Genomic DNA, 26,961 nt, shown 5'->3' on the forward strand with positions numbered 1-26,961 from the left:
TGGAGCAGAACGACGTCTTTGGCCACAACTGCATTCAACTGAGATTCTAATAAATGTTGCCTCTGTAATGAAATATCTTCAGGTTATTTTGTTTTCTCAAATATAAACTTACCCTTGACAAGTTAATGAAAGGTCAGAGTCACTAAGTCGAGCATAAGATGTTTAGATTAGCACAACATAACTCACAGTTGACTACAACAAAATAAAAAAAGCAACTGGGAAATTACTGGTGCTGAATGAGAAACCATGTTTGCACGACAGTGTCTCTCTGTAGTTTGGAAATGCTTCTGTGTGTGTGTGTGTGTGTGTGTGTGTGTGTGTGTGTGTGTGTGTGTGTGTGTGTGCGTGCGTGTGCGTGTGTGTGTGTGTGTGTCTTCCGTCATGCAGGACGTGTGTGTCCTCTTCAGTGGAGAGGACTCATTCATAGCAGCAGCTAATGAAATCTCATCTGCGTCTCCCTCTTTTTTTTTTTTGTTCTGCTCGTCTCGCTCTGACATCCATTTGTCCTTCCTCTACTCCCTTTACCCGCAAATCATCCTGCCTCTTCTTCCACAGCGTCATTCCTTCTGTAAAACCCTCTCAACATTTACAAATGGGGAACAAACAAAACAAAAAAAAAATTATTTATTCAAAACATGAACAAGGTGATCCAAAGACATTTTTTTTCTTGCTGGAGACTTTCTTTGATACGTATCGTAGGTGTACTCTATAGATTCAAGACATTATCAGACTTCATCCATTATGCCTGTGGATTCCCCAGGGGGCTCAGTCTTTCTTCCTCTTGTGCGATGTGCACCTGTCCAGATTGCACCCTGCCACCTGGTGACTTCTGGAGATTGGCTCTAGTCCCTGGGATGGATGAGTGGATGGCTGGGTGGAGTAAAAACCTTTTTACTAAGAGCTGTGCTTGTCCTCGTTTTGTTGAATCAGCAAAATGCATTTGGGTAGCGAGTTGTAGCTTTGATAAGTCAATGAACCAGCAGGATGTTCGGGTTTTGGGCCTCTGCACCCAGTGTTGCTCTCTCTCTTCAGTTTATTGTGCTGAAAGTTTTAGCCTGTTTCCCTTTCAGAGGGACTTTACACTGCTATGGAAGATCACGTTTTTAACGTACAACATGCTACCTGGAAGGTGACTAACAAATTCCAGGGACTCGGATGGGCTGTATCTGTACTCATCACCGCGCTCAGAGGTCAAAGTTCAGCTGAACCGAACACTGACAGCAAGTAAACTCACACTGTGAAAATATAGATTTTAGAGTGCAATGTTTTTGAGTGTTTGTGAATTTTAGCGATCGCCCAATGGAAATTGTTGCGTCACGCTCAACCCAACCAGAGCGTCTGGTGTTGCTCTTCACGGTTTCTGCTTTATCGTTTTCTTACTTTCAGAGAAACATCCACTTTCTGTGTCGTCCCAGATCGTGTTCTCAAAATTGTTTTGGATACCTTTTTTTTTCTATTATTGCCCTTATTGAAACCGTTGTTCATCGTAGTTATTTTAATTTTTGGGGAACATCTCAGCAAATGAACAAAAGTCAGGAAAAGTCTTCTAGTATGAACTTTTGTTTATGAGTTATCAAATTTACTTTAACTTTTAGCAGAAAGTTTTAGTGTAAGAGTGTGTATTATATTCCGCCTCCCCTACAGATGTTGTCATTGTTCAGTTTAATTGTAGAGTATATGTGCAAGATCGATGTTGGGATTTAGGTTTTTCTGAGTTCTCTGTATGTTTAGTTTAGGTTTCTGTCTTATCTTTGATCCTGTTCCCTGTGAGTCCTGTCTTCCCTGTTGATTGATCCCAGCTGTGTCTAGTTTTCCTGATTACCCTCCCTGTGTATTTAAGTCCACCTGTGTCCTTTGTCTCTTGTCGGGTCCTCGTTTTTGTCAGCGTCAGTCTGTCCGTCGTCACAGTAGAACTGGTTAAGTCCTGTGTCGGCGTCAGCTCTTGTTTTTCAGTCCTCTATCAGTTGCTACCGGTAATTAGCTGTGTGCTATTCTCTCTGCCGTGCCGCCTGCATTGGACTGTTTGAGCCTCTCCTTATTAAATTCATAATTTCCTTCTCAACCTGGGTCTCTGCATTCATCCTCACCACCTCCCAACCACCACATCATCACAATCGAGGGAAAACATTAAAAGATTCACTATAAGGTTTTATTCTTTTACATTATAAAACCTGTGACTTTAACAGGGCTTGTGTGCGTGTTTAAAAGCATTTGAATTGTTCTTGTTTGTCACTTTAGTTTTGTAATCAACATTTTTTTTTAACCAAGATTTCTGCAGCATTATTAATCAATACACTTAACCGAATTGAAACAAACATGTTAATTTTGAAGCCATAAATATTTCTAACAAACAAAATGGACCCAATTGGTTTAAAAGTAAAAATTCTGTGTTAGTTACCCAAAACAAGCGTAGACATGTAAACGCGTTACATATAAACTTAAATTTAAGGAAAAGTGTTCATATTTGTAAAGCAGACAACATCCTGATGTGGCAGCAGTCGAGCAATGAAAACTTTTCACCCATGACTCAAACCGTTCTGTGTGAAGGAAAATTTGATTTAGGGAAAAGGCAGCAGATGTCCAAGTGATTAAACTCCGCTGTTTCCATAAGTTGCTGCAAACAGCATATTACGTTAGGCTGAAGTTTATCAGTGTCACCTCAGTGTTTTGATTCAGAACTGCCTGCAGGTAGCAAAGTTAGTTTCCATGGTTTACGATAAAGGGATTTATTTTTTGATTGTTTTTCACCTGGTCTCATGAGAAGTGATTAAAAACTTTAGGTTGCTCATTTGGAGAGATGCAAAGGAAAACTACTAAAGCAGGTTTTAATATTTTTCCTGAAGTATTTGTATCTTTTACAAGAATCCAAAACAAAGCAAAAGATTTGTTTTTGATTTCTAGGGAGGAGAAGAAAAAGATAACAAAATGCTAAAATGACTCATGCAGACTTTTTTTATTCTTGTTTTGCTGCAGAGAACAACTTGACTTTTCTAGAGTTTTTAATGTCAGGTTGATCAAAACATGTATGACTTTTTTTTTTTTTTTAAATGTTGCTAAAATTTTCGAGGAAACCACTTTCCTGTTTCCAAAGTGCCAACATGCTGATCCCATCCTGCAGCTGCACCCAGAGTTTCAGTAAAGACATCCCAATGAAACGTGTGTTGGAAAGGAGTTGAGTTTTGTTGTTCTAAAGCTAAGAATTACAAAACATTATGTCGCATTTTAAGAGTTAAAACTCTGGAATGTGGAGAAATATTCTCATTTTAAAGCTGAAAAGACGGATTGTTGGTGATCTGATTGATGGGATATATGGAGCACGTATTTACCAAACATTACGGCCATCACTGAAAAGTTTTAATTTATATTAAGCTGGTCACAAGTGCACTGATTAGTTGAAGGCAATTGGTTGCAGTTGGTTTTATTCTTTGGTTGCAAATTCTGATGCACACCACAGTTTTTCAGAGTTTTATTTGCAAAATGTTTGAGAACCATGTATGATTTTCCTTCCACTTCCCAATTAGACACTAATTTGTTTTGACCCCAGATAAAACACACTGAAGCTTGTGTTTGAAATTTGACAAAATACGGAAGAAGAAAAAAGAATAGCATTGTTACTTCTTTACAGGCACTCTGAGGACAAGCCTTATCATTTGAGTGTTTAGAGTTGGTGCTTCTTGTACGGAGATGCCGTGTCACCTCTTTGTCCAGACACTCGCCGCTTCCTCCTCCAGCTGCTGAATGACGGATGAGTTATTATGTGTGACAATTTGTTGAGAGTGGATACGGAGAGAGGTGGTAGAACGGGGGATAAATCCAAATCCCTTCTCCTCCGCTCCTCTGGATGGGGCCTCATTAATTGTTTCCATGGAGGGAAGGAGGAGGTGGGAACGCAGGATGGATGGAGGGCTTGTTAGGGAGGCGGAGAGCTATTTCTTTAAAAGTTTGTCTCCACCTCCGTCGGAAGTAAATTGGAGAGACAGCTGAGAGCTTTTCCAGAAGATGGGAAAGCTGGAGGCTGAAATCACTGCCCACTTCTTTTTTTTTTTCTTAAACGAAAAAGTGTAGATGTTTTTGATGTTGTGGGGAGGCGGGCAATTTCTTTCTAGGTTAACAGTTTTCAGAGAGAAATTGGAAAAACAACTGTCAGTCAAGCAGTAATAAACAAGAAAATCAGCTGGAGAGACAGACATGGCAAAGATGGGAATGAGAGCAGATGTGATGCTGCTGTCAGCTTTCAAAAAGACAGTTTCCAGTTGCTTCCAAGGCAATTTGTGCAAAATTATTGTGAGCAGAAAGAGTTTGTCAGCAGTGAAGTTAGTTCTCTCACTAACCACTCCTCCAAACAACGATCTTCAGAAAAGCAAATAGGTTCCAAATCAAGTCCTGCCAACAAATACGTAACACCGATCTAACTTTTTCAAATGCTGAGCATTGTCTGAAAGCATCATCTTCAACTCAGCAGACCCTTAGAGAAGCTATGAGCTGTCAATGTTATTTTTGCTTTGGAAACATCGACTGATCTGAAACGCACAGCATCCAAACTTTCCACACTAAATCATCCATAGCTGGACGTGTGGGCGTCATTGTGACACAGTTGTTAGCACCGTTTCCACAGAGCCACAGGGTTTTAACCGGGCCTTTCTGTTTAGACCAGTATGGATGTTCTCTCTAGGCGTGCGTTGGTACTCACTGGGTACTCTGGCTTCTTCCCAAAGTCTAAAAATATACATGTTATGTTGTTAGTTGTGTATAATGTGTGTGTATAATTTTTTTATCCTGTCCATCTCTCTATGAATAGGCCATGATCACTAGAGGTATGCACACACACATGCACACACAAGCTACCATCCTGCATGGATTAGAGAGGAAAAACAATGGATGGAGGAATACCTGTGCATAATACAGATCCCTTCTCAATCAAACTTGGCCTATGTTAACAGTTTCATTAAACTACTGCGTTTGATTTGTTGTCGAAAATATAAAAATAGAAGAAAAAAATTGCCTTTGAAATATAAATATATAGGGTTTAACTTGAAACCTGGTCTTTTAGAATAAGACTTTTGAACATTACAGCAACAAAGAATATTCTACTGTTTTAAATGGTTTATGTTGACCTCAGAACTGCAAATGAAGCAAGTAGGAGATATGAATGCAGTAATAAATATCTGTTTTCAAGTGAAGAATCAGATGTCAGACATTCAAATGATGAAGAAGAAACACTTAGCCACAATAACATATGTTTTTCTTTGGCAGTGATAATTGTATCAAATACTTAATTTGTGATTTCCCCTTCTTGCTGGTCCCCACTTTGGCTATGGACACAAACTAAAGGTCTTTACTTTTTGTCGACCATGTGCTTCTGTTGGAGTCTTTAAGTCATGGATTTCATCATAAACCACTGAAAAGACAATAGACTTATCTTTTGTGTCAGGAACTTGTTTCTGTTTGAAGTGGAGTGATTAAGGCATCCTGGTTTATGAGTGATGCTAGGACAGAACGGGAGACTGATCGATGGAAAAGACGATTCACCTGCGGTAACGAGACTGCTGCTTCTTCTGTAATGAAAACATTGAGCCAAAGCAGCTCTTGGCGTGCCGGTCTGTCTCCCTCATTGATGGTAAAAGGATTTGATTCAACATGCGAGATTCTGGGTACAAGCAGCCGATATCAGCTTCTTCCAAAGGATGTCCGAGGTCGGCTTCAGAGATAATGTCAAAAGCTCCGGCATCCAGGAAGAGTTTGGGCAAGACCCACCGTCCGCTTCAAACAAAGGATCCCAAGATGACTCCTGCTCTTTGGGTTTTTCAGGGATTTCCCGTTGAGACGCCAGAGGAAATATCAAACTCGTCAGAATATTTCTTGGGAGAAGGTTGCCTGGGTTTCCTTGTTACCTTCGCCACCAGATCTCAGGGTGATCAATTCAATGGATGGGTTGCCTTTGAGACTCAATGTTCTGATTGTGTTTGGATGTAAACGTCTCAAGTCTCCAAAATTTCAGCAACAAACTCAAGATTTGCCATTTCATTGACAAAACCTGGTTTAACGGGTTGAAGTTCATTATGTCCTAAAGCACTTTGTTGAGAGAATGACGGGTACATTTCCCCTTCCAGTGTTGATGACTGAAGGTCAGCTCAGTAGGTCTGGGTCTTTAATTTTAGGCGTTGACAACAGCTTACAATCTGCAGGTAATGTAATACATTTCTAAAGTAATGTCATTATTCACTGATTAGTCAAATTTTACAAAAACCTTCAAACGCCCTGCGTCCGGGTCCGTCTCTCTGTGCCTGTGTCTCACTGCAGTGGGACAATTACTCCATCTGGGGATGAATGAGGTCTGTGGTTGAGTTTGCGTATGTGTGTGTGTGTGTGTGTGTGTGTGTGTGTGTGTGTGTGTGTGTGTGTGTGTGTGTGTGTGTGTGTGTGTGTGTGTGTGTGTGTGTGTTTGTACAAGAGTGGACTGGAAGAGGGAGTGGAGGGGACAAGGGAGGAGGAGCCGAGGGACGTGGGTGAGTGATTCTCCAGATGAGATCTAATATGAGAGACGATGCATCCTAAAGAGACGTTTTCTCATGGGTTTACCTCATGAATACAAATTCACCCCCGCCCGCCCGCCCGCTCTGTTCTGGAAGGACGGATGCACCTTGCTTCAACCCATCATGGAGAAGCCCAGCAGTCCTGCTCTCTCTTTTTTTTTTTTTTTTAAACTTTGATCCAATCACAAATCCCAGATGCGGTGACTTCATGGCAGCTCTCATGAGTCATCCATTCATACCTCTGTTCTGTGACTGAGTCTCTTCGCTCTGATTGTCACGAGTATTTATAATGACGGAGGGACCGTCTGCGAGCATGCCGGCTGAAAAAGTCAAACTTTGCCAATGAAACGCAGCAGGTGAGTCTGTTGACGGAGGGGAACAATTGGTCTGCCTGTGCGCGCCGACCTCCAGGGCTATCTTGATCAGTTCAGGTAGATCAGTGTGTTTCACTTTAAAGCGGCTCCATGCAATGAGGGGGGGCAGGATTTATGTGAAAGAGACTGAGAAATGCCTCAGCATATTTTAAGATCTGACACTCAAGGAAAGTCAGAGTTAAACTAAGTTTGCCAGCTGTGTGTGTGTGTGTGTGTGGAGGTGTGTGTGTGTTGCTGGGAGAGATATAAAGAGTGGGAGGAAAGGGGGAGGAGATACAAAAGGGAGGAACAGAGTGGAGAGGGAAGGAGTGAGACACAGTGAGGAGGTTTAGAAACAAGAGGGCGTTATAGCCGGTGATACAAGTGAAGACACACACGGCTTGTTTTTCTCTCGAGGCCACCAGCTGCGATTTTTAGCAGACAGGGCTGGAAGTGCAGGAGAATAAGAGGAGGGTGGCGTTCACCAGCAGAGGTCAGGCAGGCAAAGAAGGGAAGCCGGTGGATGTTTTTAAGAGTTTGCTTATCTGACAGTGACAACAGGATGAGAATCTGAGCGAGGAAAGAAAAACATGGAGCGAGCAGAGATACCTATAGAGACCCTGAACACTTAGCCTGGTGGGTCCTAGAGGGGCAGGCAGAGACAGAGACAGGGCAATTAGTTCACTTTGCCTTTTTCTGTCCAAAGGAGCGAAAGAACGAGGCAAGGGATCGTAACACTGGAGCTCAAGGATAAACCATGGACTCTGCATACATCCCACCACACCTGGACGTGAGTACTCCATCCTTACACACACACACACACACACACACACACACACATCTATCTGTCATGCAACAGGCCACAGGAACAGCGCTGCTGAACCCATTAGCCACTCTGGGGAAAAACACACACATGCAAACGTTCCCCTCAAACTGTTTCTTTTTTTAACTTAATCAAAACCTCATCCCAGTAAGCAACCTGTCTGAGAATAATGCGCCCATTATGAGTTCAAAGAGCATAACTCACCACCGCTTCAGCATGCACAGCATGATTTGGCTCTCAGCGTTAACACTCGTCAGATTTAATGCAAAAAGCAGAGCTGTTTTTCTTTTTCCTTTTTCCTTTTTTTTTTTTTAGTTCTGTGTTTCACATCCGTTTAGCTGTCAGACGCATAACGAGAGCGGTCTCTGAGCTTTCGGCAGCTGCGGGTTGGACATGTCAGTGTTTCCACTGATGCTGGTGAAAGTGTTGCGCGTCAGCGTGGGGCCTCCTGCAAACCGCAGCGTGCCACTGTCGCTGGGACCGCCGAGCATCTCCGGCCGTGGAGATAAAGCTGTGGGAGGACGGAGCGCATTAACATCACTGTACGACCTGCAGATGAGAGCAAAGCGCCGTGTGTCTCGGTTACCTGACGGAGCAGGTGGAGCAGGGGTTCTCTGATCTCCTAAATGTCAGCTCTCCACGTCCATTCACGCGCACCTTACTGCGTCTGTCTGTTTTTGCCGCATGTGTGTGTATTTTTCTGCATATTCCATGAGACCCTAACAGTCTGTTATGTTAGCATTTCTTCTAAAAAAAAAAACAAAACAAAAAAAAACACATTACTTCAGCTGTCAAAAATCATGCATTACATCCACATGTTAAAGTCGTTCAATAAGAACAAGAGCTGCATCTTTGTGAGGCTTTGACCCGATGATACCGACGTCAATTTTTCTTTAAGACCTGATAAGAAAGGCAGAGAGCAGAATATGTTTTCCCAGCCTACCTGCAGTGAGCGGTCATGCGGCGAAGTCATGGCGTGTGTGACAAACGGTTCCAGAGTTTGGCCTTCTGTATGAACAATTACAACCTTGTTTGAATTTCAAGACAATTCAGGTGTCTTCAGTTAAAAAGGCCTTGAGGGTAAAGGTTAGTACCGCACTGCAACCTTCAGACGCGTCTCTGGTCCAACACACCTGAATAAAATGGCTTAACCACCTCAGGTGTGATGAAGAAGGGACAAATCTAAAAGTTGCAGGACGCCAAACCTCGAGGACTGGACATGAAGATTCCTAATTTGAGATGTGCAACATTTCCACATCTGGTATGCTCCATGGCAGGTGGAGCTTGAAAACTCAAAATGATAAAAAAAAAAAAAAATAGAGCAGCTTTCTCCAGGCTATTATCCCTTCCTGAAGTCTTGCTATCGCTCGCTCTCTCACAGCCGGAAGAAATGACTGACGTGACATTTTGTACAAAATACAGTGACTCCTTCGAACTTAGCAAGTTTTTAGACCAATCTAGCAAATCCTGCTGGTGTTGGTGGAGATTTTTGTAGACTTGTGAAAGCAAGCAACATTCAAACTCAATTGTTTGAATGTTTGATTGTTTGGATTGTTAGCATTGGTCCCTCTCCATCATTTGTTTTAAAATTTACAGTATGTTTTTTTTTATTTCCTTAAAATTAGAAAAGAATTAATATTAATAGTTATTGTGAGTAACTTTTAACAGCTAGCAGCAACCAAAACAGTTCAGTTCCTGTCAAAATGTCTTTCTGCTTTTATTACATTTTTCTAATGTCATAAGATTACAGAAACCCTGTAACAGAATGACAGTAAAACCGTAATAAAATCACTGTAAAATTGCAGGGAGGTTACTGTAAAGATTACAGCAATTCGCTGCCAGTAATTTACTGTAGATTTTACACTTATTTATTTACAGTCTGTCCAAACGCAGAGCAGTCCCTCCCAGCCGGGGTCTAGACATCCACCCAACCACCTCCACCCGTTTCATGTTTAATGTGAAACAAGCAGTCACTGGGTGATGTGCTGATAGCCATGACAGGATATAAATATTGATCACCTTTTGTCTGTGGTCAATTATTGCATTTCTTTTGCCTCTTGTTGGTTTATTTAGGCTAATAATGTAGAGCCTACTCAAAAATATTTGAATTTAGACATTAATACTGTTCTGTTCCTTTGTGTGATTGCAAAGAGATAAAGAAACAGACTCAAGGAACCTAAACTAATGAATATTTCTTAATGTAAATTGAATTTATTTTTAGCTCTTAGCATTTTTATGATTTTGTTTTTAGAGTTATTGTCATTTCAACAGTGGTTTCCTCCACCCTAATGCATGCAGATGGTCAATTATGTCCAATTTAGCATCGTATAATTGCCTTAATAGCAGACAACAGGTGCATTTGAAGACGTTGGCAATACTGAAGATAATGGAAAAGCTCTGACTTTATGTTTGATGCCTTCTGGTATAGAGTGAAAATACAATGAGCTCACATATAACTCTGACTGCAGTGAATACTTTTTCCACGCTATCCAAAGTGTTGGAGAGATGCTGCTATCTAGAATTCCTCCAGCAGAGGACAATTTCCTTTTTTATAGCTTATTACATCTCTTTCTTTCCTCCTAATCCTGAAAATAGCAAGTCTGGAATTGCCTTCACTCAGCAACAGCATCCACAATGAAGAGTGTTAAAAATCACCCAATTTCAGCAGCAGGTGAACATGCATTCATAGGAGGACCTCAGTTGAACATGTTAAGCTTTCTCTCTAACACGTCCCACAGCATTTTACTCTTAGAGAAAAGGGCTGATTTGGAGAGAAATCATGAACAAATGCGTGCATGTCACACATTTGGCTCACGAGTTAGAATAACTTAATATTTCCTTAACTATTTGCTCAGAGAGCAAAAACAAACCCTGTGGCTTGTTCGCAGCACGTATCAAGTTCAGAAATAATAGGTCGACTGCGTTGAAAAACGAGGGCCAAGAAGAGGGGAGCAGGGATTAAATCAGAGAGTGAAAGAAGGAATTTGGGAAAAGAAACACGGGAAGAACAACAGGAAGGGAAAGTTAAGGAACCAGGCGTAACATGAAGACAGCAGCGGTGGATAAATCAGCCGGCTGCGGTGACACGCCGGCCCCCTGGCCTAGCAACAGTCTGCTGGGCTCTTCCGTAAAAACACCATTCACTTAAAACTTTGGGGAGGAAAAAAAAAAAGGAAAACCTTCATAGCGGGTAAAGGAAGGGGAGCAACTGATAGGGTAACGGGGAGGTGATGCAGAAAAGCGTGGAAACAGATATTTCAAACACAGGATGGCAACAGACAGGAGAAAGGTGGGTAAATATTGAACAGCAGAACATGTGGGGTTAAACGTAAAAAAAAAAAAATACAAAGCATATTTTACCAGCTCTGTAAGACAACAAAAAGGACAAAGCTACAGGACAAAGTTCAAGGAATGCAAAGAGGAAGGAGGAAGGGGAAAAGGAGCAGAGTTTGAAATAAACAGATAAAAAGAGAGGCTGACGTCAGAGGTCAGAGGTTTTAATCAGCGAGTTCAGAGAGATACGGGGTCAGGGCAGCAACGACGCTGACCTGCTGCACGCCGGAGTCCCACTACTGTCTGCTGCATCGGGTCAGGCCACGTCTTATACATCCACAAAAAAACAAGGTGGAAAAACACCAGTGTTTGACTCTTAGACCTGGAAACCTCCACCGTATCTATGACCCTTTAATTATAGAGTACGCCCTCCAAACATTTCATTATTTCAAGTTCAGGCCAGACTCAGGTTGGACAGGAAGAAAAAGATCACTTGTAAAATTCCCCCCAGTTAGGTCCGGATACATTTTACGAAGTTACAAACCATGAAACCACGGCACTCGCTGTTATTCACGGTTACAACGGCTGCATGTTATTAGGAAAACATGTAACTGCTGGATATTGGTTTTGATTGCGACTGACCCGGATAATCTTTCCTTTCTTTCTTTGCAAAGTTCCAACCACTCTTTATGTGCGTCACTAAAAGTATACATCAAAGGAAGCAGAAGGCAGGAAAAATCTGTCCAACACAGCAAACATATTATTTACTTGCAGAATTTGTATGTATGGCACTAAAAATAATAACTAATATTGTACCAAATCTTGCAACCAAAGTAGTCCTTTGCAAATGCAACGTTGCACGCAGTGTTATTTTGATGTGTGATGCAATTTAATATCTTCTGCAGATCTAAACATTATCATACTTTTGGAACACGTGTGTCAAACTCGAGGCCCGTGGGCCAAATCTGGCCCACCATACCTTTTTATGTGGCCCTCTAGATTCTAGACTAAACCCTAAGTGAGCTTAAATGTTATGTTATCAATCAAATCAATGCAGTTTTTATCTGTTTACTGCCGAGTTACATCAGTCAGTCCCTCCAGTTTCTTGAGAATTATCGTGGAAATTCACACAAGATCAACAAATCCCCGCACTTTTCTGCGCTTACTGGGAGTTTATTGTCGATTTTTCTCAAAAAATGTCAAAAACTTTCTTACTTGTACTAATCAGCTCCGTCAGCCCTAATTGATGTCAGGTTATATAATCCATGTAAGCTATACAGCGAGTAATAAAAAAGTCCCATCTACTGTTGTAAATAAACGCAAATATTTACAAAGTAGCACCACAAACACTTTGATTTTTATTGGAAAACTCACAAAAAGATTCACAAAATCCTGGAGGGACTGAAAAGATGTTCAATAATGTTATTTAATTTTAACAACTCATTGATATTTTATCAGCTCGAGAACAAGTTTTATCTGTACGTTCTGGCACAACCAGCCCTTTAAGAGCATTCATGGTCTTGGAACAAAACGAAAATGAATTTTGAATTAGAAACTTCATCGGAGCAAAACACCTGGTTTTCAAAATAAAAGGTAATTTTAAACAAAGATGTACGAGATGATCTAACCACTTACCAATCAACAACATTTATTTATCGTTACTTTAAATATATCTACTAAATTTTGTTCCTATTGTAGACAATGATTTTATTTTTCGGCACTTTCGTTCCTTATCTCGCAGCAAAGTCAAACAAGCATATCTCAGGTTGAACCTGAACATCGGTCCCACACGTCGATCCCGAGCTGTAAGTTACCAAAATAACATTGATGGTGCTTGTTTGATTTCCACAACATAACTGAACTAGTTATCAGGAATCAGTTACGACATAAAAGACTTCTTGCGGCCAGCTGACTGGCAGTGTCACAGGTTAGGTGTTGTTCTACACAATCCAAACTTTTGTTGTCCTAAACGTTTCTTAATTAAAACAAATTTTATGCCATAAATACAGTGTGACGGAAAATTATAGCTGCCACACAACGACCGAGGAAGCCTTCCTCCCGTCTTTCTTTTTCGTTTCTCAGCCTCAGACACACCTTGCTGTGTGACAGCCAAACCTTTGAACCTCAGAGTCACTTGGGTGGGTTTTTTTTTTTGTGGGTGAGGAAAGTACAGAAGAGAGAGGTGGTGTTGTTGTCCTTAATCTCCTTTACAAGCTTCCACAGTATAAGGGAGAGGCCGTCCAGCAGTGTCTAATCTATAATTGTCCTCTGCTACGCTGCCTCAGGTGCAACAGCTCAGGGTGGAGCTGCCAGAGTTTAATGGATACCCAGCAACAATCCCACGGTAGGAGGTGGTTCATTTTCCCATGCCTGCCCTTTGAACCGTGCACCATTTGAACAACACGCATAAAAAATATACACGCCTTCACACCTGTGACCTCCTTCTTACCTCTGTTCTGACAATATGGCGAGATTAAGAGTCATTACAGCGTCATTACATGTTTACTCACCCATAAACGCCGCCGTTATCTCGCTGCAGAGGCCCTAATCGATTCTCTGTCCCCTACAGAGATGAGATAAGGAGATAGAGGTGAGAAAACCGGAGATATGGGAGTGCTCGTGCTGTGACAGATATTTCATCCGTCCTAAAAGCGATCGCTCTGGCAGGAATCTGCCTTAGTGGGATCGACTGGTGAAATTTCCACTCCCGTGTGTTCAGTAGCTCATGTCGCCTTTTAGCAAGTTTTACCCTTTTCGCTGGCCTTTAGGTACCTTAACCTTACTGAGGTCAGCCGAGCTGCTGCCACGCCGGCCTGTAGTTACCCTTCATTATTAACACCTGCACCACAAAGGGGCTGGGTGTTAGCCAGGTCACGGTGGTAATTGTGTGACCCCATTTTCGAGCCGGGCGGTTCCCGCGCCGACACAAAGAGCGTCACTCACCTGGAAGAGGCAGCCGCCTCCTGCGAGCCGTCAACAGATCCAGATTATCCAACGTTCAAATGTTCAGTTAATTGAACTGATTCATTTGGTGAAGCGGACGGATGCTGCTGTGATTCAGTGAGAGGAAATAACCCCTACCTCTGAAGATTCAATTTGAGGAGAGCAAAGGTTCAAGAAGAGTCGATGTGCAAAAGCCTTCAAAGAAATCAATCTAGCAGTAAAATATTCCTACGCTGAAATTAGTTTGAAGCGCTTTTCTTCAAGTCATTTTAAACTTTACGATTATATCTCTGACTGCGGATGTGGAGACGTTTTGGTAAGCAGCTATTTTCTTGGAGCTCATGAAAGAGAGAACAAGTTTGCCCTGCTTAAATAGCACCTCCTCTTGTCTTTCCCATTTTGAATAGAAGCTAAAAGAAATTGTAGTAATGCATAGAAATTCTTCAGTTTGACCAATAGTTTTCTCGGTAACACTTTATTTGAAGGGGTGTGCATAAGACTGACATAACATAAAGAAGTCTTTATGAATGTTTATGACAGTTGTCATGAAGTGTCATTCAGTAAATAATGACACTTTTAATGCAAAGTTGCTCTAAAAGTTGCATTAAATGTCCATTAAAAATGCCAACTTTCCATTAAATTGTCATTATTTACAAAATCATGCAAAGTTGGCATTTTTAATGCAACTTTTAATGCAACTTTGCATTAAAAGTGTCATTGTTTACCAAATTAAACTTCATGACAACTGTCGTAAACATTCATAAAGACTTCTTCATGTTCATGACAGGTGTTATGTCATGTTTATGACAGTCTCTCGTCAGTCTTATGCACACCCCTTCAAATAAAGTTACCATTTTCTTTTTACACAGGATTTTTTCCTCTCTTATTTTACACTTAAATTAATTGTTGGATTTCTCTTAAAGTGTTGTATCATTTGTTATTCACATCTTTGTCAGGAGGGCAAAACGTTTTTAGGATAACTTACTTAAAAGGTGATTATTAAACACCAATAGCACTAATTTAAAAAAAAAAAACAGAGAAACCTAAAATATTTAAACCTCTTCACAAAAACCATTAAAATCCGTTTCCTTATTTTTCATGTCTGATCCTACACTGGCAAAAATAAAAATTTAATTGAAAAAAATCTTAGTGGCCTTAGTGGGAAGAATTAAATTAATTTTCAGAATTTAAAAAAAATCATATTTATAACAAGAGAACATGTGGATATAAATCAGTATTTTTTATTATTGGTTTTTAATGCTGTTTGCGTTGCCATTATGTGGCCTTGTGTCGCTTCATGTTGTAAATTGTTTTCTGTTCTTTTTATTTGCTAAATAAATTGGAAACGACTCGTTTAATGCGTGCAGATGGATCCATCTGGAGCTGTAAACGTGGCTTCATGTTTTTCTCATGAACGAACAAATCTAAAGAACTACCTATCAGAGCTGTACGTTTTATTAAGATCTATGATTTGGCTCTTAGGAAATGTTCTTTTCACTCCCTTGCATGCAGTCAAAGTTATGGAAAGCTACCGAATGCTTTAAAGCCTTTATTCTCTGGTGATTTGGAGACGTAGAGGGAAAAGCATGCAGGTCATGTGTCACTGTGTCAGGTCTTTACAACTCCATAACATGCCACCAGAGTCAACTACCTCTGATTAATGCCAGAAATCTTGATGCTCAGCACTCTCAGCGCTCACATGAGATGATTATGTTCCAGTTGGAGGCTGCCTAATTGCTCCTGTCGAGGTGTCCGCCGAGATAGATGGGCCTTGCGGGTATGGAGCTCCGCCATAAATTAGCGGAAGGAAAATAAAGCGTAGTAGGCAGGAATAACAAGTAAACAGTTTGGTATGGATTCGTGGACTGTAAATTTCTTCAACATATGCCACATGAAGGCTGAAGACTAATGAGAAACTAGTGTGTCCAGGAAGCAAAAGGACATGAGCATGATATACACAGAGCTGGAACACCTTGTAAGGGGCTATCGCTTCTGCAGATTTCTCAACCAGCTCTTTGTGTTGTCCTTATGTTATACAATTTATTTGCTTTTTTTTTGTTTTGTTTTGTTTGGTTTTGTTTTTTGAATTGAATAGAAATGGTCCGGAATCAAACAGTAAAATGCCTCGTAAACGTACTCCTGCTCAGCTTTCCCCCCCCCCATTTTGTCAATGTGAAACCACAAACTTCACTGTGTTTAATTTGGATTGTATGTGAAAACAAACAACGAACGCATTTTTATTCACCTGCTTGACTTTTAAGTCACTGTCCAATTCTGGGTCATTTTATAAATCCAATTGTTCTGTGAAGGCTGCAGGAGAACATTAGAAAACATGAAGTATCATGAAAAATCAAAGATATTAGTAACAACTGCAAATCTACCAAAATTCATCAAGCCAGGCGACCCAAGTGTACGATAAGGAATCACAAACCAGCAGGAAATTAATGTCTAGTTTGTTGTTTATATTAAATAACAAAAAAACATCACAAATGTTAATCTCATTTTTAAGCAATTCCAGAATATTTACAATGAATTTAACTTACAATATAGCAAATAAATGTCATCTAATCTATCTAACTAAAGCATCTTAATTATAAAAGTAAATCATACGATAAGAGAAGTTCAAGAGGCAAACAAGCAATAGCATGGAGACAAAGGAGGACGAGCTCTTCCATGCGTCCATTTACAGGTTAATATGCATGAAGAGGTAAAGCTAACCTTAATGTTGCCTCCATGCGACATGGAGGAAAAAATGTTTCCAGCAGTTTGCTACATTGATCATTGATCAGAGAAGCAGGCATCTGCCCCTTGGTGACCTTTGAGGGGCTGCAGAGATTCACACCTCAGGTTTAACCAGCAGGATAAAGGCGTTCTGGTTGATGGGAAGCTGCACAGAGCCAAATATTGGAAAATCATGGAATAAAAGCTGTTAGAGGCTGAAAAAGACTTTCACCTTCCAGAGTAGCAACAACTCTAAACCTACAGCCAGAGAGATGAGATCCAAACCTGTTCGCGAGTTTGAATGGTCCGGTCAATGTCAGCTCTTTCGCAAACACAGAAAAGCCACATTTCAGACTCGATGTACAAACCTGGTGGAGACGTAGCCTGAAGGACTTTTGGTTGTAACTGCAAAGGAAAACGAAACACAAAGCGTCGACTCCGGGGAACTGAATTCAAATGCATGCCACACTTTCAGATTTTAATTCATCAAATAATATCTGTAAAAAAAATGTTCTTTCACTTCAAAACTATGCACTAACTAGTTTGTGTTGGTGTATCAGATGAAATCCACATGAAACGCATAAAGGTTTGTGGTTGTAATGTGCGAAACTTTAGGAGAAATAACAACTTTGCGAGGCAGGGTAAACGTAGTAACCGTTTCCTCCCGCTTCAGGTCCACCATGCTCCCTGCTAACCTCCTGCTCCTCATGGTCTTGCTGCTACCTCAAGCCTCGTCTGGCCGCCAGGGTGGAGAATCCAGCGAGACCGACAATGGCAGGGTGCCCCCGTCCCCGTCCCCGTCGCCTGCCGCGGCGCTGCCGGCTGATCCCGGTCTGGCTCAGACCATCCAGTCTCTCCTCCTGAGCCGCCTGGGCCTGCAGTCTCAGCCGAACCCCAGGCCCGACGTGCCGGTGCCGCAGTACCTCTTCGACCTCTACCGCTTCCACCAGCAGCAGTACCACCTGCTGGAAGACCCGACGTTCAGCTTCCCCAGCCACCACATCCAGCAGGCCAACACTATTCGCAGCTTTCACCACAGTGGTAAGCTTACTGCTGGTTCTGACATGTCCGGATTTGTAAGTTTGAACAGTGACAGTAGGTAAACACAGGGGAACACAGAGCGTATATAAAAAATCGCTTTTTCACAGCTGTAATCAAAACTTTAATTACAGCTAAAGCAATTCCTTGAGTGTCTTAAAAGTGTCACTTTCTCTTTTAATCATCAGTTGTGACTCTTCTTACTTGTTTTGTTACCTCAGTTTATTATACTTGTTCTTGCTCAGTGCATATTATTAAAGTTGTACATACAAAGCTCTGGAAAATATTAAGAGACCACTGCAGAGTTATCTGTTCTCTAATTTTACTCTTTATAGGTTTATGTTTGAGTAAAATGAACATTGTTTTTTTTATTCTATGAACTGCTGACAACACGTCTCTGAAATTCCAAGCAAAAGTTTAGTATTTATTTGCAGAAAGTGTGAAAATGGTCAAAATAAGACAAGATACAGAGCTTTCAGACCTCAAATAATGCAAAGAAAACAAATTCATATTAATTTAGAAACAACAAAACTAACGTTTTAACTCAGAATTTAGAAATCAATATTTGGTGGAAGAACCACTTGGGGCTCAGTGCAGTGGGCTCTTAATTTATCCAGAGTTGTACTTTCTAACCAAACAGGATCTGCTTGCTGAATGTGCGCGTACAGGTGAGATGCTGTGGCGTGACCCTCATCTGACGTTTCATGATTGAAAGTATCTAGTTTGGCCAAGTTAAAATCCTTCTGCAGAAAACGAGAGAGTGAGGCTAAATATCTCCAGAGTGGTTAAAAGATCCATTACCCGTTATCATAAATGCTTGATGGCAGATGTTGCCTGAATCAACCAGTTATTGAGTTTAGGGACAAACTGCTTTTTCACATAATGTCAAGCTGGTTTGAATAACATCTTCCATGCATAAATTAAATCATTTGAAAAGGCCATGATACATTTTCTCAGGTTATCTTTGCCAGAGACATTAAAGTGTGGCAAAAAAAAAGCAAAAACACAAGAAATCTGTAAGGGTGAAAATATATTTTTCACGCTTTTCGTCTTGGTTTGTGGAGTATTTGAGCTTTTCGTGTTGCTCCCCTCATTACGCCTGAGTTGCCCCATCAGAGAGGACGGGGGCAAACATTAGTCGGGACCCTCTTGACCTCTCCCGTCCGCCTTTCATGTTGCCTTTAATTCCAACACAATCCCTGAAATTATGGCCTTTGACTGAGGAGCTCATTCTGTTATTGCCTCTACTTAGCGGCGTTTGTGCCATCATCTGCTTGGGAAGCCTGTTGCTTTAGGGCCCGTTAGAACAGACCTGAGAAAGTCGGATCTGAACACTCCTGGAATCATTTCTAATTCTTAGGGTCAAAGAGAGAACAGCAAACCTGCAGAAAATTGCAATTATTTCAATCTAAAGTGCTAATAGTTGTAGCGTTGGGGGTATTGGTTTTCGCAGTTGGTATTTCAGTTTTAAAACGAGATAAATCCTCGCTCTCCGTTTTTTTGGTTATTTATTACAGCATTTGCACCAGCAGTTTGACTCCCGGGTCAGTAATATCTCTAAACCAGCCTGCAACCCCTAAGCCATCTCATTTACAGCCTGCTTTATAACTCCCATTATTACCTCAGGCTTTAGCGCTGATATTTATGACTTGGACCTCCCGCTCAAACGCAGCAAATAAACATCAAATTAAAGAAACATCATGATATAGCTACTGCAAAAAATATGCCAGAAATTGAATAAATTGAGCAGAGTGCAGGCCTATTGGTTAATTCGCATATTTTAAAAGTGGATTAAGGCGTATGTATATTTCCACTTTAATTTGTATGAGAGAACAAGTTTTTTTTAATGGGAGCTTCCATAACTTTTGTTAGTCAGTGGAAAAAAAACACCTATAAGTATTCGGTAAAAAAAAAAAAGTTAAATAAAAATCTGAATCTGAGGACTGTTTCACCTTTTATGAAGCGATAACTCACAAAGTTAAACTACATGATTTTACTTTAGGTTTTTGTTTTCTGTTCTTCGTAGACGTTTTTGAAGCAAGAGTCCTTTGAAAGTTTGACTTTGCAATGAAACTCTCATGCCGTAGTGTTGATGATGTGATGATGTGTCTGCAGGGTTTTCAAAACCTGACAGAAAGTTGGAACCAAAACTTCCCATTTCCCAAAGTCGCCCAGGACACCCACAGGATCTGTTGTGTGTGTTGTATCAGTGTTCAGGTTTTATGTTATGTATTGCATAAAGTGATCAGCTCAATCAAACACAAAAAGAAAATTGTAAAATACTATATTCATTCATTCATTCATTCATTCATTCATTCATAAAGTGCTTTAAAAAGCCAAATTTTGTACGGCTCAACCAGTAAATCCAAAGAAGACAATAATCAATACAATTGACAATAAAAGCTATAAAATAAACAAGGGTTAGTCTAATACTACATGCTAATATCATTCACACATGCACAGCTTTTAAATACAGAAAATGTCAACTAGAAATCAATTTTACCCGTCATTATTTGGCGCCTCTATGTGTTGCATGATCACTTCTCTCACCACCTTAGTTAAATTTAAGAACCACAGGCACTAAGACCTTGTGCTAACTTTCTTTTACAGTTTTGGAGTCATTGTTGACGACACTAAAGCTGCGTAGACTTTTACAAAAACAATTGTTGGTGTTCTTTATTTGAAGTCTGATCACACTAAGTTTGATTTCTTCCATGCTCTTTTTTCCCCCTCAGAGCCCTTTGGAGACAACACCACAGTAAGAGATCAGACAAGAGAGCACATTTCCTTCAACATCTCCTCCATACCTCAAGATGAAACGGTTCTCTCTGCTGAGCTTCGCCTGCTCCGCAGCCAGACGGCGTCCCTGGGCCCCGGGCCTCACAGGTTAAACCTGTACCTTTCTGAACGCCATGGGGATCCTGAGCCCACGTTGCTTGAGACGAGACTACTCACCACTGGCCTCCGTGGCAATAAATCCGGTAGCTTCTGGGAGGCATTTAGCCTAAATGCGGAGCTCCTCCGTAAAGCCCAGGGTGGGACTGGCAGTTTGGGCTTCCTCCTGGAGGTCACACCTGAAAACAGCACCGCCTCACCTGACCAGGGCAACTCCTCTGCTGCAGGTGACAATCAGACAGAGCAGCGTCAGGAGAGACACCTGAGGGTGTCCAGGTCTGTGGGACAGGACGATCACAGCTGGGCCCAGGAGAGACCCCTCTTGGTGACTTACAGCCATGACGGCCACGGAGAGCCTTTAGTCAAACACGGCAGGAGAACGTCTGGTAACAGCAAGTGGATTAAGGCCAGAAAAGGGTCAAACATGAAGACCAAGAGAAGCGGCAAAGGCCACAATAGAGACCAAGGCTGGGGGAAGACCCGAAAAATGGGTTACTCCATGAAGAGCTGGGGGGACGACAAGGGAGACGTAAGCTGGAGCGATCGAGGAAGAGTGAAACGAAACGGCAGCCCCGCTAAGCTGAAGCGGCTTTCCCGTGGCAGGTGCCGGCGTCATCCTCTGCACGTAGATTTCAGAGATGTGGGCTGGCACAAGTGGATCATCGCGCCGAGCGGCTACGACGCCTTCTTCTGCCTGGGAGAGTGCCGTTACCCTCTGGCCGACCACATGAACGCCTCCAGCCACGCCGTGGTCCAAACCATGGTGAACTCTGTGAACGGAGCAGTGCCCCGGGCCTGCTGCGTCCCGACCTCCCTCAGCCCCATCGCCTTGCTCTACCTGGACAATCATGACAGAGTCGTGTTAAAGAATTACCAGGACATGGTGGTGGAAAGCTGCGGCTGCTGGTAGAGGAGCCGGAGGGCTCCGACGCAGCGACTCTGACAAGGAAACAAAGAGGAGACAGAAAGAACAGAAGGACGGGAGGAAGAGGCCAAAAAGCTGCAAACAGACAGAGACTGAAAAAAAAGAAAAAACCACAGCAAACAGAAATATGAGCAGAGAGGAGGGTGATGATGGGATAGAGCAGCTAAGTTATCATTATCAGGAGCAAACAGTGTTGACTGGAAGAGAGAGTTTGGAGTATAAGAATATTTGAAAGGAATAATGTGCTACATATTGATGACAGAAATAAACTAAACTGCCAGGAGTGATGCTCTATTTTCCATTTTGCAATATTGCAGACGTTTACATCATTCACTGCCAGGCTACTAGCTCCAATGTGAGAAGCCAATGCTTTAACACCGAATGCTTTGACAACAAAAGGTCTGCGTTAATGACAGCAACCTGTAGGAAAGCACAGGTGAGGGAAGGCAGCCGACCTCCTGAGTAGAAACAGGAGTCGCTGACGGACAGAGATGGAGACTCAAACTGTACGCCAAGTTGCAGAAACAGACTTCAGACTTGACACAAACTCTCGCTGTAAAGACTTTAGACCCAGCTCAGACTCGAGGTCTGGTACTTTTTTTTTTCTGCAATCGGAGGTGAAAGTACCCTAGGAAATGCTGCGAGTCCCCCAACGTTACCAGAGTGTAAAGCTGTGACAAGATGTACACTCTGGTAAAGTGTACACCAGAGTGTAGAAGGACACTTTCGTTGAGACGTTCGTTTCGTCCTAGTAAAGGATCGAGTTGACTTATTAACCCTCATGACTCATAGACTGTGGACTCTTAAAGGTTCATAACAATATATTCATGCAGCTGCAGATTCGTGACAATGGCAGATGAACACGCCGCTAAATAAGTAAAACTTATTGTCTCACAAGGTAGCACCGTCACAAGTCACTTCGATTCCTTCAAAACAAAAGCATTTCCTGTTATATTTTATTACATTTAGCATCTTACTTCTCATTTGTTCACCACGTGAGGTCTCATTTAGCATTTTTGATTAGACAATAAACTTTGAACGTTTATTGTTTGCTCTAAACAAAGTTTGTAGCACTTGGCTTCCCAATGATCTGGCTCATCTTAAACCTCAAAGAAAGAAGAAAAACCATAATCCAGACTTATCTCTCACAGAGTAAAGAATTAGGCTATTTGATCTGTGGGATTAACAGGCGCTACATATAGCTATACAAAGAGATGACTTCACAATAAAAGCACTTCCTGTTAGACTCACAAACAAGTTTGACATTAAAGTGTTGCCCTATTTCAGCAAGTTTTTGAAATGTAAGTCCACATTTAGATTTTTGTTCAGGTATTTTGTAATTAATTTTCAAAGTAATTCACAGGTTGTTGTTTTTTTTGTTTGTTTGTTTGTTTTACAAGTTAAATCTAAAGTACTAAGCAGTGAGTCTTCCTGAAACAGAACCTCACTGTTTCAGGAAGACTAGACCGCCACAGTCTGCCGTGAAAGATGTGAAACCTGACATGGACTTGAGGCCAAAGACTTGTCAACATCTCTGTCCTCAGGACACATTTAAGCTCCTGTGCATTTCAAGCATTCCTATGTACTTCTGCCTGACTCGACCTGAATAATCAACTGTATTTGAAATAGATATGATGACGGCACCAGCATGTCATTAAAGCCTTTGTGCTACAGTGTCTTATCGACAGTGTCTGAATGAGAAGAAGGGTCCGTTTGTTTCCACGAAAGGTGGTATCAAGAATGACTGTACCATACAGGCAACCACTACGTCACGTGCTATTTAAAACAATCATGCTGAGGAATTACTATGCTATTATTTGAATGTATTACTATCATTATTATTTAAACAAAAAGAAAAAGAAAGAAAGAATTTTGTAAAAGGTTTTTTGCAAAAATTCATGTAATGGTTGTGTCGTGATTTTTACATAAATAAGTGAACTTTAAGTTAAAAGACACACTATGTATTTAAAGAAAGCAGCAGTATGGTGTATTTAATCTAGAAAATATTTAAAATACCTGCACTCATCAGAGCAAACATGAAAGCCTGCCAGCCACACAAAGTACTTAATGGTAGCTTTACGTCCCGACAAATGTTTAGTATATTGAAATTAACAGTGTTTGACGCTTCACCTGCCTCTCGGTGCGCAGCACATGATAGCAGACATATGTGGTATTACCTCTAGAAACTGAACTAACACATCAGTGGGAAGCTCTGTGTGTTCTAGCAGCTGAAGTGTGTAACACAGGTGTCTTTGCTATAGTTGTGTTTGCATGTGTGCGATGTGACGGATAGTAAAAACTCGGCCTTTGGTGCCTTTTAAAACAGGGGCTTTCAACGTGTTCTCTGCTGAGCTTTATGTGTTTTACAGTGATGCATTTTCCTCTATGAACGGAAACATTTCAGCAAGAGCTTGTAAAATGTTTGCCAATATACCTCTAATAAACAGACCAAGCAGAACAACTGGCAAGTGAATTTTCTTTTGCGTCGACCATTTGTCCTTTCTTTGCAGCTTTCTTTATTGTTGCCGTTGTTGGCCAGAGGAAAAGCCTTGGTATCACGTTCGGATGGATAAAAGAGAATGTAAATATAGATAGTAAAAGATCCAAAGACTTAGATTTAAAATGTAGCCTCACATTCTTATCCTGTAACATCTGTGGGTTTAGGAGAGAAGTTTAAATGTCCTCCTGCTAAAGCCATTCTGTGGTGTTACACAACATCATTGCTTAATACCAAATATGAAAGTAGAGATAGTCAATGAACAATAATAAATGTGAACCTATGTACTGAAGTTATATTTGTTGTGAACAGAAGAAAAATCAGGAGAAAAGTTTTCCACAAGCTTGGAGAGCAAACAGACAGCCAGGAATTCAAAGGGGTTTTCCACATCGTGCTAATTTATAGTGTAATCAAGTGACTAAGTTATCTCCAGTTGTTATGAAAATGACGTATATGTCAAACGTGACTTAACGGAAAAAAAGGATTTGACTTTGTAATTGCATGTTGCAAACATTAAGTGCAGGATCAATTGCTGTGTTGGAGTTAAAATGTTTTAGAATGACATGGTTTAATGTTAATTTAAAAAAAAGCTCATGCTGAGCAGCTGACTGCTTTCCCTGAATTTACCATGAGCTTCATCGAGCTCCCACCTGTGAATCTGCTAAATTCAGCTACTGATTCATGAAATCTTTATCTAATTCCTGAGCTGACCAGTGAATATTTACTACAGAAATATCTGGTTGCAAGCAAAGCATCCAGAGTAAAATTAGCCAAAACGTTCACTGCAGCAACAAAGACCATCAGGGTCAGTCCCAGAACTGATGAGGCTGAATCATAATTGGACTGAATCTCGTTTTTGAACTTAATGGCATCAAAATTATTTTTTAATAGGAATGAATAACATGTTGTAATCCTTTAGTTATTGTTTAAGCAGGACTACAAATGAGCAGCCAAAGAAGATGGCATGGGTAAAACAAATACGTTACTTCATAGATAAACACATCCTAAATTATACCTGACATATTCGGCCCACTTCAAAACAAACCACAGTTTGTTCCTCCATTGTTCCAGACATTTTGTGCCGGTGATAACACACTCTGGTGCGGACCAAACAAGTGGTCCGCACTTGTTTTCTACTTTGGCCTATGAACTATTAACATCTGATATCCATGACAGGGTCTCAGTTTTGTATTTTAGTTCACTAGTTCTTCTTCTTCAGTTGTGATCTGTTCTTTCCTTTCATAACTGTCTGTGGTTATCTTAATGAGGACACATTTACACCTGCAGTTTGCTGCCGATATCTGCTTAGGCATGAAAATGAGTGTAATAAAAACACATAAGCAGGTCCATACCGAGGGCTGTAAAGGACCCAGAAGTTTTTACAACTCTGCAGAAACGCTGGAAATTTCACATACAGTCTTCAACAACCAGCACGTACAACTGGAACTATCTGAACTTCCTTCCTGCATATTTCTGCCTCTTTCACACTGCGACTGTGTGTTTCTTGTATTTGATACATTGCATGGACAATTTTCCAAACACATGCTACATTTTGTGACTTCTTATTGAGTCCCAAAAGAAGAAGTGCTGTTTTTGAGTTAGGGATTAGGTTTAGGACTGAGGTGTAAATAGAGTTTAGGATACATTTAGTGTTAGGTATGAACTGGTTTAGTGTTAGGTATGAACTGGTAATGGTTAGGTTTAGGGTTAGGCTATAGAAATGAATGAAAAATGAAAGCAAGTCAATGCAAAGTCCTTATGAAGATAGAAAGACGTCTGTGTGAGGGGAGAGAAAAAGTGGGAGGACAGAAAGCTTGAGATAAGTCATATGATATCCTCACAGATAGTATATGTCCACTCAGCTGCAAAACACTTTTAGCAGATGAGGCTTTGGTTTAGCGCCACAACATTTTCTCCTCATGCACTGTAACACATCATTGTTCACTTAGTGGTTAAATATATCTTCTGACAATTTTAGTCCGTGGTCCCGGCTCAGTTTTTCTTTTCTTTTCTCAGCCCATCCCTTTTCAGCCGAGCCTGACTCGTCTCATCTTTACCCGCTTTTCAATTTACGTTAAATCTTTTATCCTGAACTTCATGTTCCTGAAACCGTTTTAGTTGTCTGTCATTTCCTTTTTTTTGTTTTTTTCCAGCTTATCACACTGACTCCTTTGTGTCAAACAGCTAATTTTTCCTCATTAAGAACGTTAGCAAAGTGTATTTTAAAAACCCTAAATTTATACCCATTTATCATGAGATGAAAATACAACTATTTGACTTGGTGACATCCACAGTGTGTTCTCCGCTACGTGTGATACCGTGTGAGATTTCCCCGACTGTATAAAGCATCGATATTATGGTAGCAGCACATTTAAGTTCTGTGAGCCGCATGGAGAGGCTGGCTGTAGCGGTGACAGGTAATCAATGAGGTGTGCACCAAGGACACCAGCATGGTCATTATAGATGTTGTATTACCTTTGAATGCCTCATGAGGGATCTCACCTTCCCAGGTGAGATTAACAGTCATCACTCCCCATTGTAAATGAAGAATATCTGAAACACTCTGGCAAGTTCTGGTAGCCTGGCATGTAAAAAAAAAATTATGTAGGCACTGCACTTCTTGTGTAAGGGCGCTCTCAGGTGGGTGGAAGCGCACACACATCCAAATTGTACATATAGGCAGGATGTTCAGGCTGCTGCAGTTCAAATACAAAGAGTATTTGTGGTGTGGAATTGTATTTAGAAATGAGGTTTAAGAAGGAGAAGAAAGAAAAATGCAAGCAGCGACTCAGTGCAATATAGTTTTGATGGAGTCGGAGCAAAACTGATTAAAATAAACAACTTCAGCCTTCTGGGCCTTGGCATTAATAATAGACAGCAAAACTTTAGACTTCTTTGTGTGGTTGGTTTTTTTGTTTGTTTGCTTTTTTAATTCACTCAGTATAATGGAGCTGGGGTAA

The 26,961-nt window shown here is 41.0% G+C and overlaps 1 protein-coding gene across 1 annotated transcript; it reads left to right on the forward strand.

Annotated features, from left to right (window-relative positions):
- Positions 1–6,381: 6,381 nt before the first annotated feature.
- bmp16 (bone morphogenetic protein 16) lies at positions 6,382–23,965 on the forward strand. Its single transcript, XM_014991025.2, has 4 exons — positions 6,382–6,889; positions 7,593–7,676; positions 17,320–17,687; positions 20,420–23,965. The coding sequence occupies exons 1-4, from the start codon at positions 6,876–6,878 to the stop codon at positions 21,487–21,489; spliced, it is 1,536 nt and encodes a 511-aa protein (XP_014846511.2). The 5' UTR covers positions 6,382–6,875; the 3' UTR covers positions 21,490–23,965.
- The last annotated feature ends 2,996 nt before the right edge of the window (positions 23,966–26,961 follow it).

Source organism: Poecilia mexicana, unplaced genomic scaffold (genome assembly GCF_051168715.1).
Source record: "Poecilia mexicana isolate PSO_F unplaced genomic scaffold, ASM5116871v1 scaffold_13, whole genome shotgun sequence".
NCBI lineage: Eukaryota > Metazoa > Chordata > Actinopteri > Cyprinodontiformes > Poeciliidae > Poecilia > Poecilia mexicana.

Bases quoted from the DNA above. Each gene is read 5' to 3' on its own strand.
- bmp16 (XM_014991025.2), top strand. The intron at 7,677-17,319 runs GTGAGTACTCCA...CTCCCGCTTCAG, and splicing joins ACATCCCACCACACCTGGAC to GTCCACCATGCTCCCTGCTA. The intron at 17,688-20,419 runs GTAAGCTTACTG...TTTCCCCCTCAG, and splicing joins TCGCAGCTTTCACCACAGTG to AGCCCTTTGGAGACAACACC.